Raw genomic sequence first — 14,556 nt, forward strand, 5'->3', positions numbered from 1 at the left:
CACCTGTAAAAAATTTTTTTTTAAATATGGGTACTATATGTATCCCTGGAGCATAGGGTAGTGCCTTACATAGGGCATGACAAATATTCATGGTTGAGTTGAGTACCCTTTGCTGGTGCTTCCCCACAAGACTTGAATATTCATTCTTGTCAAATTTATTTTTTTTAAATCTTTTGGCTCCATATTTTAAATAATCTGTTAAGATTTTTTTCAGAGATCAAAAATATTTAACCTATTAGTTACCTACACCATTTTATCAGTATCCTTTTTATCAGCATGCTGTGTTCTCAGTCAACTTAATAACAAAAACATTGAAAAGGACAGCATTTAGTATGAAGGATTCTGAGGTATTATACTTGAGACTCTTATCCTACTATTGATCAGATCAACCAGCTCCCTTTGCTTATCCTTCAACCAGTTATGAAAGATGCACTTATCATTGTCTCAATTTCTATATCATTTACCCAAAGATCATAAATTACCAAGGCTGAACTCTATATACAGTGCATAAGCAGCACCCTCCGTCCTCACTCTAAACCTAGTAATATCTTTGCAAACAAAAAATGAGTTTACTATGGCATGACTTATTTTAAGTGAGTCCCCCTGGTTCCTTCTCTCCAGTCTTCTTCCCTTATAAAATACTTAGAAACCATTCTTTTTATAGTCTGAGAGTCTTGCCAAGAGTAAATTTCAGGTTCACTCGGTTATACTTTACAGAAATTACCTTTCTTATCTTTTAGAAGAACTTTTTGTGTCCTTGGTAAACTGACTAGACTGCAATTTCTCAAATACTTTGGTTATTTCATCCTGAAGTTCTCACCATTACTTAGGATGGGTTTTTGTTTACCCATTATGTTACCCTTCCATTGAACACAACTAGAAAAGTATCTTTAGCTTGAGCATTTTTTTGCTTTGGCTTAAATTTTAATCTTACTAGATAATGTTATATATTCACATCATGCTTTCATTTTATCCTTAGTTATGTTGTCCTATCTTTTATACCTGTACAGTAAATGTGCAAACTTATAGGGAACTCCTTGTGTGGCCTCTTGAGTGTCTCTAGGTTCCTTTTTCTTCATGAATAGCATCATTGATGACTATTTGGCAAGAATTGCTTTCATAGCCTCTTAACATGCTTACTCTTTCCCTTTTGGTGTTTCAAACCCAGAGATTATACTGAACCACTTGCAGTCTTCCTAAAATTCTGCGTACACTTCCATGAGTAGCATTGTTTTTCTCATGGCTTGTATAAATCAACTGGAAGATTACATGGTTATTTTCTCTTATCGGTCTTTTTACTTCTGCTTGCTAATCCAAACTTCCTTGGTCAATGGAATCGACTAGGTCACCAAGGCACTAAATACTTCCAGTGTACAGCTTTTAGCAAAAAACAGGAATTCCAGCATATGTCTGTATAGTTGAAGCTGTACTTTGTAACTATCTTGCTTCTAGCCTGGTTTGGTAATCTATAATCTGATTTATCCAAGTCTTACTAATATCTAATTTTAAAGAAATCTTGTATTTTATACTAACTGAGTATATATAAAGCATTAGAAGTTTTGTGACAAAATTCTTTTACCTGCATCCATTAATGCTAGGCTTCCACAACATGCAGATGCCATAGAAGATGATCCTATAGAAAGAGAAATACTTTATAGTATACTGCTTTTTTAATTAAAATGTACAAAATTATTAGTATTGGTTATTTCCTTACAAGTATTCAGTTATATAAAATTCAATATTCTTTCCTTTTTAAAAGCACTTAAGGCAAGCTCTCCTAAACCAAGAACTATAAAGCTGCATAGTCCAATATGGTAGCTATTAGCTATATGTGGCTACTAAATTTAAATTAATTGAAATAAATTCAGTCCATCAAATGACAGCACAGGAATTGAAAACTTCCCTTATCAAGACTTATATTAGCTAGCAGTGCTAGAGATTCTAATTCTAAGAATCCTCCCAGAAGAACCAGCATGCCTCTTTTGTTGTGTAATCAGAAAGCAGTTAAGATACAGGACTTTGGCTCTTTTACTGGGCCATAAGCCATAGCCTAGTCACACCCAGTAGAAAACAGAAAGTCTCTAATTTAAATTCTGAGCATACTTTGGTTTCTTTCCTTTTTAAAAAATATCTTATGACCATCTGATCTATGTTTGCTACATCTTTAAGAACTTGGTATCCTTTCTGCCTTTAATGACCACACCTTGCTTTGACTTGGGGACTGACTTTTTTACTTCAATTTGACCCTTTACCCTAGCTTTTCTCTGTGGTGTCTTCTTCTATCTGTGATACCTGACAGGTGTTCCCTGAGTAATGGATCACTTGATTTTGGCCCTTCTCTTCAAGCTGGCCTTGCTCTGTGGTTTGTTTGTAAAAATAAAGAAAAAATAACCCAATCTGGATCTTGTAACATATATAGAAAGAGAAATATTTGTTTCATATTGCTTTCAAAACATCTAACAAGCTAAGAACAGAAATTCACACAAGTTTATAATTAACTAAACATATTTTTCTCTTGCAGTGGATTTGGGTACTAAAGTATTAAGCAATGTATCATTAATTATGAAAAGTTAAGAATGTAATAGGGAGTTTGGTCTCTTTGACTAGGAAAAATATATTTCAATACCATACCATTTGACTCCAGGACTTCAGATGTGACTCTTATGGTGAAAGGAAAATCTTTGGGAATAACAGGATACAAAGCTTTCTCAGCAAGAGCACCTAAATGAGAATAAAAAATAATAAGCAAAAAATGTACTAAGTCCCTGTAAGAATACCATATAAGTTTACAGATTTGTACTCACCGTGCCCAAGTTCTCTTCTATTTATACCAGTGACTTTGCCAATTTCATTTGTTGCATAAGGAGGAAACTTAAAAAAAAAAAAAACAAAAAAACAAAAAACTCACATACATATACAACTGACATGGAAAGATATCCAAGATATAGTACCAAAATAATAAAACAAGTTACAATACTTACTGCAAAATCCCATTTTTGTTAAAAAAAAAAAAGTACATTCATATATATACAGAAAATGTCTAGACATTTAAAACATATACCAAATTACTAAAAGTAGGTACTTCTAGTGTGTATGTGAATCAGGATGGAAAATGGATGGTTATGGGGATTCACACCATAAATTTCTATGTTTAAATTATTAATAATGACATTTTGTAATAAGTACATATACATATATATTTTTTAAAAATGCACATCGAGGAAGAGATCTTTTCCAAAGAGTTTTACTTTAGCCAGAGGTTGCAAACTTTTATTTAACCAATATGTTATCTTAAAGGTATATAAATTAGTTGTGATCATTTTAAAAATTAAGAAATTTCCCATAAAAATCTGGAATTCCAGTGTCTTTAACAAAATATTTTTAAGGAGTAATGGAACATGAATCTGATCAAGCCTCTGGATCTTGCAGTCAATTTGCAGGAGATAGGACAGAAGAACGTCAGAATGTGCAATCAGCACCACCTAGGCTGTGGGGGAACTCTTTAACAGACTGATTATAAGGAAAAGAATGTAATGGAGAAATCTATGGATTAACAGAGACCTAAAGAAATATCACATTTTTAAAAATGGACAAGACTAGACTATAATATCTAGGAATGTACACTTGAAACATAAAGAAGTGATTATAAAACTTAGGAGAACAGTTATTTTTAGGGGAAGAAGGGTGTTGAGATTGGGATGAAAAACATGGGAGTGCCTTCTGGGGTGACTGGCAACATTCTATTCTCTAACTTGGGTGGTAGTTATGTGTGTGTCTGCCTTATAAAAACTCAGTAAGCCATCTTTTATTTTATATGGTTTTCAATATCTGTATTTTATAATAAAAAGGTTTTCTTAAAAATGGGAAGACAACAATAACAGCCCTTATCTCCTGCTCCCTCCACCACCTCTTTTCCCAATATCAGCTAGAGCAGCATTTTTCACAGTTGCCCTTTTAAAAAAGATTGCCATGTGCTCTTTAGCATCTCGTATATCTAGAATAGGATATTTACAAGGGACTCAAGACCTATTAGAATCATCAGGTTTATGGATATTCTCTAGCATATATTAGATAAAATGTTCTTTATTAATAATAGCAAGCTCACCAAAATTGAGATGCAATTCTGGGCAGCCAACAACAGTCCCTCAAAGGTGAAATGACTTGCTACTTTACACTAGCCTCCCAATGTGTATGCTTTAAATATTAAAATTAGTTTTATATGTTGTATCTGGTCCTTTATGATTAGTTGTGAATAAGTCAACCACAAACTCAATTATATATAACGTCATATAAAGTACTTTAAATAAAAATATAAACATTTCCATGAACTAAAAGGAAAAGGTGATTTTCCAGGTGAGGTATTTGAAAAGCCCCACTTTTGTTTGACACATGTGAACAAGTACAACTCTTTTTTTTTCTTTTTTCTTTTGCCATTTGTTCCACAAAATTTATTTGGCACCAGATGTGCCCAGCACCATTTTAGATTACACAAGAAAATGCAACAGAAAAGAGACAAGGTCCTTAGTATTTTAGAATTTCCATTTTCATAAGGATTACAGATTCGATGAGCCATAATAAAAGTACAGTATGTTAAATAAATTTAATTGAGCATATATCATCAGTGGAAAGTGCTGGAAAAACATAATAAAAAAGCAGGGAGAGGATAGAAAGTGTTTAAGTCATACCTAATGCCAGTGATTTCAAATTCCTCTTCAAGTGAATTTGAAATTTTTTTTTTAATTAACAATTTTTAAAAGTATGACTGGTATACACTATTATATTGGTTACATTAGTTTAAGATATATACAAGTACAACTCTTCCTTGACTAAAACAATACTGTCTACTATCCACCTTAACAGATATATAAAACTAGATCCCAGGTAGTGGGTATACAGGCATTCACTTTAAAGTTCATTCAACTTTGCTGTTTCCTGGAGATTTTTCATAACAAGATATTGGGGAAAAAATTCACCTTACCTCATAATGCAGCATGAAATTTTTATCTTTTATCCCACTACAAACAAAAAGCATAATGTTATAAACATCATAGCAGTTACAAACGAATTTATTTTAACAAAACCCTTAACTAAAAAAGAGTTGGTCTGTAACTGAAAATGAGGAGAATTAGAAGAGTAAACGTCAGAGATGGTATTTTTCCCTGGGGCTTATAAATGAATTCTACAGTTTTAGGGAAAAAAAATTTTTGCTTTAATTATAAGCACTGAAATATCCAGATCTGAATACTAGGATAGTAGATACATATTTTTAAGCATTAACTATTGAAGGGATCCTAAATGTTATAAACACATTAGTTAAGTCTCAGAGTAATGCTCTTTCTCCCAGTTAACACGTGGAATGAAAATCAGTTAACTAAAATGATATAGCTGAGAGCAATTAGAAGATCTGACAAGCATCTTTTCAGGGTCGAAAAGAGAACTGTTGCGATTGTATCTAGAATGGGGGAAAATAAGGATGAGAAAAAACAATTTGTGGAAGCAGGAAACCAGATTTATCTTTAACCAAGGAAAAGACAGGCCTATACAGGGTCTTAGCATAAATAGTGTCCCCTTTGGGTTGGATCGCAAAAGGTACCTCTCACTTTACCTCTCAGTGAAGGGGATTTAGAAAGTCCTTGGCTAAGGCTAAATCTGCATAACCATAAACTGCAGGCTTGGAAAAAGAAATCTAAAAGCTAGACTCCTTCAGAAGACTAAAGGAATCATAGAGCTGGGGGGCTAGAAAGCAGGATGAGATCATTTTCTCAGTACCTGCATTTTACATGCTGTGGAAACCAAAGGCCAATATGGTTGAGTGTTGTGTACCCCCTCACTTTACACAGGTTACCAACTTAAGACTAGAATATAAAGAGGTGCCCTGGCCAAGCTCAGTGCTCTTCCTTATGAAGCTGTATTGCTGCCTAGAAGAGAAAGGAAGGAGTCGAAGTGAAGAAAGGCAGGGCAACCAAGTTTTGCCCTATATGAGAATTTAAAAGGCAAAGTATATGAGCTTCTCCCAAAAGGATTATGATTATGATGAATATTACAAATGGCTGTACTGTCAATTTTATTAGATACATGAAAAACAACTCGTGATGCTATCCTGAAGATACTGGGGATTATCCTCATCAGCTGGGCAGTCGGAAGAGGGAAGCAGAGCCCTGTGGTCTTCCAAAACCCTTAACCAGGGAAAGGGAAGCGACCCTGTTAGGCATTGAGGAAAGAGTGAACCATGTGGCTGTGAGTCCTAAGACTCTGATGCAGTAATGCTGGTGGGGACTGTAATATAAATTCTTAGCATATAAAATTGATCAAAATGATTTTACTGCTAACTTTTTAGGAACACAGGAGGAGGACCAAGTACTTCTGAACACAAATTCAAATGTGCCTTAGGATTAGATAAGATTTATTCATTTATTAACAGCTTTCAGATTCTTTTCAGCAACTGGGACTCCTGCTTACTTATTTGCTCTCTTTATAATAGAAAAACCTATCAGTTCAAGATTGCCCAGAAAATCTGTCCCGAGGAATGGTTCTGGAGACAGAGAATAAACTAAATGTACCCATATTAAAGACTTAAATTCTTTACCAATATTTGTTTCAACCAATGAGTTACAATATAGCACAAAAATCCCCTTGAAATTACTATTATATAAACAGAAAAAAGTACAGAGATATAGATTTTTAAAAGTAATACATAATAATATATCACATGAGCTTCAATTATATACTAGAACATAATATCCAAACAAACATAACTTACTTTATAGCTGTTATAATTCGGTCCGACTTAATACTGGATTCTAGTGAATCGAATGTAACAGTACAAAAAACCTAAAGAAGAAACAAAACTCTTTACGCTTTAATTTATTAACAACAAATATAAAAAATGGAAAATATTTAAAGAACTTAATTAGCTCTTAGAGAACTGGGATAAATACAATCTATACAAAGCTTGCCATGGTACTTACTAAACGTTTGTTAATAATCCAAAGGTGTAACATCACAAAGACTACATATGTAAAGCACTGTACATGAAGTGCTAGGAAAGGAGGCCAGGAAGAGGAAGGAGTATTTATAAAACCTGACCATAAAGAAAGCCTCATTAATGCTATCATAAAATAATTCCATTAACTGCAATTGTGAAGTTTACTGAGCCATGACTGTCATCAAAAAGTGAAATTATATTTAAAACTGAAAACAGAGGCTTACATAGGAATAAATGGCATTAACATGTAAACAAATTATATGCAGGAAACACAGGAATAGCAATGTCAACAGCATTGCAGACCAGGCTCAGCCAATAAAACTGTTTTTTTTTTTTTTTTTAAATCAGTCTTCTTTGAAGGGACATAACATAATCCAGAGACTCTACATATCATTCAAAATGTCTAGGATACAATCTAAAAAATAAATAAATAAATAAAGGAAACAGGGCCTATTCTCAGAAGTAAAAGACAATGACTAAAGACTGACTCTGAGCTAATTCAGATGTTGGATTAACAGACTTTCAATAGCTACTAAGGACTTTCAATAGTTATTATACTCAAAGAGATAAAAAAAGAACAAATGGAAACTCTAGAACTAGAAAATATATTATCTCATAACAGGAGTCAGTGAACAGGAAGACAGATTAATAGAAATTGCCAATCTAAAGAACAGGGGGATGGGGTAGGGGGAACATAGTCTCAGGGACCTGTGGGACAGTATCGAGAGGACTAAATACATGCAATCCCAGAAGAAGAGAGAACGAGGTACAAACAATATTTGAAGAAATTGTGGCTGAAATTTTCAAGTTAAATGAAAGACACAAATTTACAAGTCAAGCTCAGGAAACTCAGCAGGTTAAATACAAAGAAAACCACACTTTTCATACTGCTGAAAACCAAAGACAAAATCTTGAAAGCACCCAGAAGAAAACAATAAATGGTACAGAGAACAATGATTTGAATGAGTCCTGACTTTTCAGAAAATGGAGGGAAAAAAAGTGGAACATTTTTAAATGGTAAAAGAAAAAATCTTTATCTAGTAAAAAGATTCTTTGCACAGAAAAGCAAAATAAAGACATTTCAGATAAATGAAAAGTAAGAATTTGTTACCAGAAGACCTATAAGACAATACTAAAGGAAGTCTCATCAGATTGAAGGGAAGTAAAAATCTATTTATAAACTTTGATTTGCAATGTCACCTTATATTCGAAGGGAAACGTGAATTTTAGAAACAGTGTTGTAAAACTGGCTCATTCTGGAGGTTTCCACCTCACACCATGTATAGGAATAAATTCTAAGAGATTAGTCGTCTAAATTTGATAGCTAAAACTAGAATGTTAATAGAAAAAGTAGGTGCTTATTTTTGTGACTTTGGGGTAAGGAAGGATTTCTAAAATCAGACTTTAAAAACACAAAGCACAAAAGTAAAGGAGGGAAGGATTAATTACATTAAAATGAATGATTTTATGTTTCTTCTAGACATAGTAGGGTACCACAAGCAAAGTTAAAAGGCATAACATTTTGGTTACTGTAAAGGATTAACATTTAAATATATAACAAGTCACTGAAAAATAGCAGGAAATAGAGAGTAAACCATATTGAAAAATGAAAAAAATTGGCCAAAGGATACGAACACATAATTCACAAAAGAGCAAACCTGAACCAGTGCCACCACTTTGCTCAGCCCTAGGGATACTCTGTAAAAACAGTGCTCTAGACTCTAGAGGTGTGCGGCCCCACAGGGCATGGTGTACCCAGTGACTTTATTGACTGGCTATTATATAATAATGCTTAGCCTCACTCATAATGAGAGCAATACAAATGGAAACAATGATTTGCCACTTTGTACTTATTAGATTGACAGAATTAAGGAGTGACTAATATAAGAGGTACAGAGCATAACACCGTACACAAGACAAGAAGTACACATATATGTTAATTATAAGAGAATGGGTGCCTCTACAGGCTAAATAGAGAAAACAAATGAGGGTCTAAAAGAGACCAAGAACAACAATATGCCATAAACTGAGGTATATGAATGACTAAATTTTGTGTACCACAAAAAAGCTTTTCAAAATGTATTTAAAAAATCACATGCTAATCTGGACAATACATTTCATAAGATAAAAACCTATAGCTTCTACATAATGTATTTCTATTAGATCTACTTAAACAATCCTGAATCAGCAAATGTAGCTTTTTATATATATTACCTGCGTTTGTCCCCTTTGAAATAATGCTGATCCATGAAGAATTTTAAACATATCTACCTCGCAATTTATATTCCTAAGTGAAGTCAAATCTCGACCATCACACCTACAGTAATAAAGGAAATAAGCATGTAAAGCAGTGTTGCAAATCAAAAAATCACATATTATCTTTACATTCCTACCAGGAAATTCTCAAGCGCAGGTGCATATCATAATTACCTGCAGAACTTTAAAAACTTTACCTGGGCCCCACCCTAAGACAAGTCACTGAATCAGAATCTTGGGGGTTGAGACCCATACACATATATTGTTAAAACGCTCTGCAAGTAATTCTTATGAGGGGTCAGGGCTGTGAAGCACTGCTCGATATACCAGGCCCACAGAGAGACAGTCAAACACATCCACAAAATCCACACTCTTTAAAAGTTACTCATTTACAAAATAAATTTTGCAATTCTTTCTTGTTAACTTAAAAAAAAAAAAACAGTTTCTTTCTTTGAGAAAGTTAGCTACTTTCAAGACAACTTGCAGAGACAGAGTTCCTGTTTGAATTCCATCAAAAAGGATATGTTTACCTTTTGTATTCATTCAAAATAATACTTCTAAAAACCTCCTTTGCAACAACATTGAAGGACTCTATTATTTCATATGACTCAGCTTCTGGAAATTTTTCTATAGAAGGAAAACAAACCAAAACAAAGGTTTTCTTTATTTTGGAAGGTAGGATTTCTCTTAAATTCACAATCTCAAATCAATTAACTATGGAGTTAAACCAAGGGAGTTCACTCTGCATATGTACTTCTCAGGCAAACAAAGCAGATAAATCAAATGTTCTCAAGCAGAAGAAATATAACAAGTATTATACCTTAAATGTACTGTTATTGAGAACTTAGTTTGCTTTCTACCAGAAAGAATAGTACTTTGAAATCAGCTCTCTATTGCATTGTTACCTGACAAATCCAGCCACCTGTATTATGAAAAGGTCTGACACTTTTAATAGTCACCACTGTTTTGCCTGAGGAACTTTTATCTTAGTCTGCAAATAAAGGAATGATTTTCTTTACATATTGCAAATCCCTAACTACGTTCCCTGCCTTTAATTCCCACCCCTTCCCCACTTCTACCCCTGACCTACTGATGTTGCCTCACTCCTTAAGAACTGGATCTTTGAAGGTGGAATGTCTCCTCCCATGCACTCAAGGCCCGCCCCAGGGGCCCGGTGTCCCAGGCCCAGCACACTGGGGTATGGTCCATGGCTCCACCTGGGGTGCCAACCCAGGACCTTTTTCATGTCAAGCAGAATTGCTAACCACTACACTAGGGAGCCACCCCTAACCTACAGGGTTTTTAAATCAACATTTGTCAAGTTCTTTCATGACCCCAGTACTTTACGTGTGTTTTAAAAATGTCTTTAATCTTTATAATAACTTATGAAGTAAATTCTATTGTCATTCCCATTCTACAGAAGAAAAAACAGGCCTAATTGAGATGGAGAAAATTCCTTGAGAGCAGGTAGTAACTGACACAGCTGTGATCTGAATACAGATTTGTCTGCCTAGGCTTATGTTTTTAAATTAAATTTTAAGCCACTTTACCTTATCAGTTGATTTATGTCAAGTTTTAAGCAGTGTTCTCTCAAGCATTTTATTTATTTAATATAGCTTTAAAGTAACCAGAACATAAGAAATGGCCACAGAAAGATATATTAAGTATTGTATCTTCAACAAGCAAGAATAATTTTAAATATTATACTTTAATATGAACTTTTATGTTTTAACTGGGTTGCATTTGGAGAGGAAATAATAAAACATTTAAAATATTATCCTATGAACCCTGAGAGTCATGAAGATATTATGTATAATATAAACACCAGATCACTTTTCTTTTTAAATAGATGTTATACAACTTCTCATTCTTAATAGGATGAAAATATAGTAAGAGCAAACTTTTTCAGAACTATAAGTCATGTTTGGTATACATTCAGTTAGTGTGATTGATATCTATACTAAAATCCTTGCTTAATAATTTCTAGAGAGCTAAATTATCTAAAATTTAAATTTCACAATTCCACATGAAATAGCACCAATTAACAGTTATTGAACACCTGCTATATGCCAGGCACAGATGTAAATTATTTACTCATTTAATCCCCATAAACTGAATATTATTAGTATTGCAATTTCACAGATTAAGAACTAAAGAATTTTAAAGACCATCTTCCAGGGCGTCACATGATAGATAACAAGGATACCCTCTTAGAGTATAAGATTCTGATCTACGTGAGATCAGGAATATTTCACATTCAACATTTACTAGCACCCACTCTGTATGAGGTGCACTACTGACCACATTCATATTTAACAGTAACCTTGGGATATATTATTATCACAAGTTTACTGAAGATAAAACTGATGAGCAATGAGAATAACTGATTTCAAGGTCTCATACGTCCAAAAACTTTTAAGTCTATTATTTCTTTTAAATATTTTTTTTAATTAAAAAAAAATACCTTTTAGTTGTTCCTCTGTATCTAATCTTATCTTGTTAACAGCTTCATCTCTGGAAATCTGAAAGAAAGTTGAGATTCGGTTTAGATGCCAACATTTAACATTTCTATTTTTAAATTATTTTACAATTAACACATTGTAATAGTACTCAGATTTCTTTAATGGGTAGTGTTCTTTAAGAGATTAGAACTGGTTATTGATTTATAAGAAATATTACCTGTTTATGAATTCATTAAAATATATTTACACAAGTCCCTAAAACTTATACTAACCAACAAAAGGAGAATGGAGAAGCAAACAGCTAGGCTTTTCTATAGCTTTCTATTTAGAGATTTCTCATAAAAATAGGGCTAACATTCATAAACAATTTATGTGAGATATGACAAAAAAGATTTCCCAGAACAATCATTTAAGACAAAATCCAGATATACCTACTTTATCATGTTCATAATTTGTAAAAACTGCGTAGAGTCTTTCCATGGCGAGTCTATTTTAAGACAAGATAAATATCAGCATAATATTTGGAAACATGAGGCACTGTATATTACAAACAAAACTGAAATACTTAAAAGCTAAAATATTTAATAAACACTTCACGAAGCATTAAAAAATATATTTATTGCTCTTTAACAATGCTAATCTGTTTACTCTTTATAATCGGTACAGAACACAAGTTTCTTTCTCCTTCCTGTCAAGGGGAATCACTCACAATGGTACTTCTTTAATTGTTTTATTTCTTTCATCTTAGATTTTTCTTACATTCTCTTAACTGCTTTTTTGCTGTTCTATTCTGGCTGTTACTTCAGGTAACTCTTGTTGGGGACAGTTTATATAACAGTTTAATCTAACCAATAGCTGTGAGACTGATACTAAGAGAAATATTAACTTACTCAATTTAAAATAAAATCAAATAATTTTCTGATGATTCATTCATATATACTGAGTACCTGCCTATGTGCAGGCATTGTTGTAAGTACTGGGCATACAGAGGTGGTTATACCTGATTTTGAGAACCACAGCGGTTTCCTTAGATATTCAAATATCTTCTGTTTTATTCTCTTTTTCTTGACATAGAGAGGTAATGCCACTTATTTGAATCTTGACCAATAAACTCATTCCCTCTTTCATTTGAGATTCAAATTTAGGTTACTGAAGAGGTATTTGGGTTTATCCTTTTAAAAACATTAGACTGGTATTTATGGTAATGACCCTTAAAACAGAAGGATGCTATTTAAGAAGTAATGCATGAATAGGGCTTCCATGGGAAGTTTTTTTCTGAGAGGAAATTACATCTGGTGACAATTTCATAGTCTCTTTTGTTCTTACTTATGTGTGTGTTTCACAATCTCTGACGAAGGGATAAATAACTTCTGAGGTGTCCTCTTGGTAACACCAATTTCTTTTGCCAGCTGCTGGATGCCCTGAATTATTTGTTGTGTATATTTTACTCCCACTTTGATAGCATGGCAAAAGTCCTGCTGTAAAATGTTCTCTGCAGAGGCTTCCAACATGACTATTTATAGAAAAAGAAAAGATTGCTATTGAACATTTCACCAATATAGCATTTTCAAATAACATGACACAACCTAAATTCTACAGATCAATTTTATTAAATGAATAAAGAAACCTTGATATGTGAAGGTAGGTTTATAGTCTTCTTAAATTTAATGAGGGAATTCTCATAAAAAACAAAACTGAAAAATACACATTTTTTATAACATCTTTATTAGATATATAATTCAAATACCATAAAATTCTACCTTTTAAAGATAAAATTGCATTGATTCTTAATATGTACTTAGTGAAATTTTAAAATGTCAGCACAGTAGTTGTCCAATAAATGTTTCCTGCTTAACAATTATTTGATGTTACCTCCCACTTAATTCTGTCATTGTCACAGTGTCTGATTCTTGCACAGGAGGTAAAATCTTTGCAGTGATACTGTTTTAAGTAAACCTACTAGAGGACACTAGCTACTACCATAAAAAGGTTGCTTGTATGGTTCTGTAACAATAAGACTTCTATGCAAAGTAGGGCTTCTAGCATGGTATCTCACTAAAATTTGCTATTCAACTTTGGCCTTGGCTTCTGCAAGGCTGAATAGAGTCCTACCAACTAGTGTATCATTCCTGGCAGTTTTCAACTTGTACAAAGATCATGTAATGCATAGTTAGCATCATATCTAATAGGTTAACCACATCATATTGACATTAAGATTTATTATTATCTAAAAAGTCACTTCTAAGGCTTCTAGGTATAATCTTGAATGAAAAAAAAAAATCTTCTTTGCTTTACAAGTTGGAACTCCATCAGTAAACAGAAACAATTCTATCAGACCTGTGAAATTAAAACAGAAGATCTAATATTGGTGTCACTGGAGTCCTGGAAAAAGGAGAAAGATGGCAGGACTGAAAAGTACTGGGGGAAAAACAAAAAACAAAAAACAAAAAAAAAAAACAGCTGAAAGCTTCCCAAATTTGGCAAAGATATAAAAACCTACGAATTCAAGAAGCTAAGTAAACCCAACATACAGTAACTCAAAGAAAGACACATCATAATTAAGCTTCTGAAAACTAAAGACAAAGAAAAAAGTCTTGAAACCAGCCAGAGAAAAATGACTCCTTACTCATATGGAAAAAGCAACTCAAATTACATCAGATTTTTCATCAGAAACTATGGAGGCTAGAAGGAAGTGGTAAAACATTTTTCAGGTGCTCAAGGAACAGAATTGTTAACCCAGAATCCTATACCCAGTGAAAATATTTAGATATGAAAGAAAAATCAAGACTCTCAGGTGAAGGAGAACTAAGAAAATTTTGTCACTGGCGGACTCACCCTAAAAATAGTTCTCTA

General features: G+C 33.2%; 1 protein-coding gene across 4 annotated transcripts in view; it reads right to left on the reverse strand.

Annotated features, from left to right (window-relative positions):
* Positions 1-14,556, reverse strand: part of PNPT1 (polyribonucleotide nucleotidyltransferase 1) — a 37,333-nt gene that overhangs the window by 9,607 nt on the left and 13,170 nt on the right. For all 4 annotated transcript variants that reach the window (XM_036224223.1, XM_036224222.1, XM_016162562.2 and 1 more), the window contains 10 exons: positions 13,030-13,216; positions 12,139-12,190; positions 11,706-11,763; positions 9,772-9,868; positions 9,200-9,302; positions 6,761-6,831; positions 4,979-5,015; positions 2,805-2,871; positions 2,632-2,721; positions 1,580-1,633 (listed from right to left, as the gene is read on the reverse strand). In XM_036224223.1, coding sequence (XP_036080116.1) covers positions 1,580-1,633; positions 2,632-2,721; positions 2,805-2,871; positions 4,979-5,015; positions 6,761-6,831; positions 9,200-9,302; positions 9,772-9,868; positions 11,706-11,763; positions 12,139-12,190; positions 13,030-13,216 — 816 coding nt within the window. The remainder of the gene's footprint in view (positions 1-1,579; positions 1,634-2,631; positions 2,722-2,804; positions 2,872-4,978; positions 5,016-6,760; positions 6,832-9,199; positions 9,303-9,771; positions 9,869-11,705; positions 11,764-12,138; positions 12,191-13,029; positions 13,217-14,556) is intronic.

Source organism: Rousettus aegyptiacus, unplaced genomic scaffold (genome assembly GCF_014176215.1).
Source record: "Rousettus aegyptiacus isolate mRouAeg1 unplaced genomic scaffold, mRouAeg1.p scaffold_m13_p_7, whole genome shotgun sequence".
In the NCBI taxonomy this organism is placed as follows: Eukaryota; Metazoa; Chordata; class Mammalia; order Chiroptera; family Pteropodidae; genus Rousettus; species Rousettus aegyptiacus.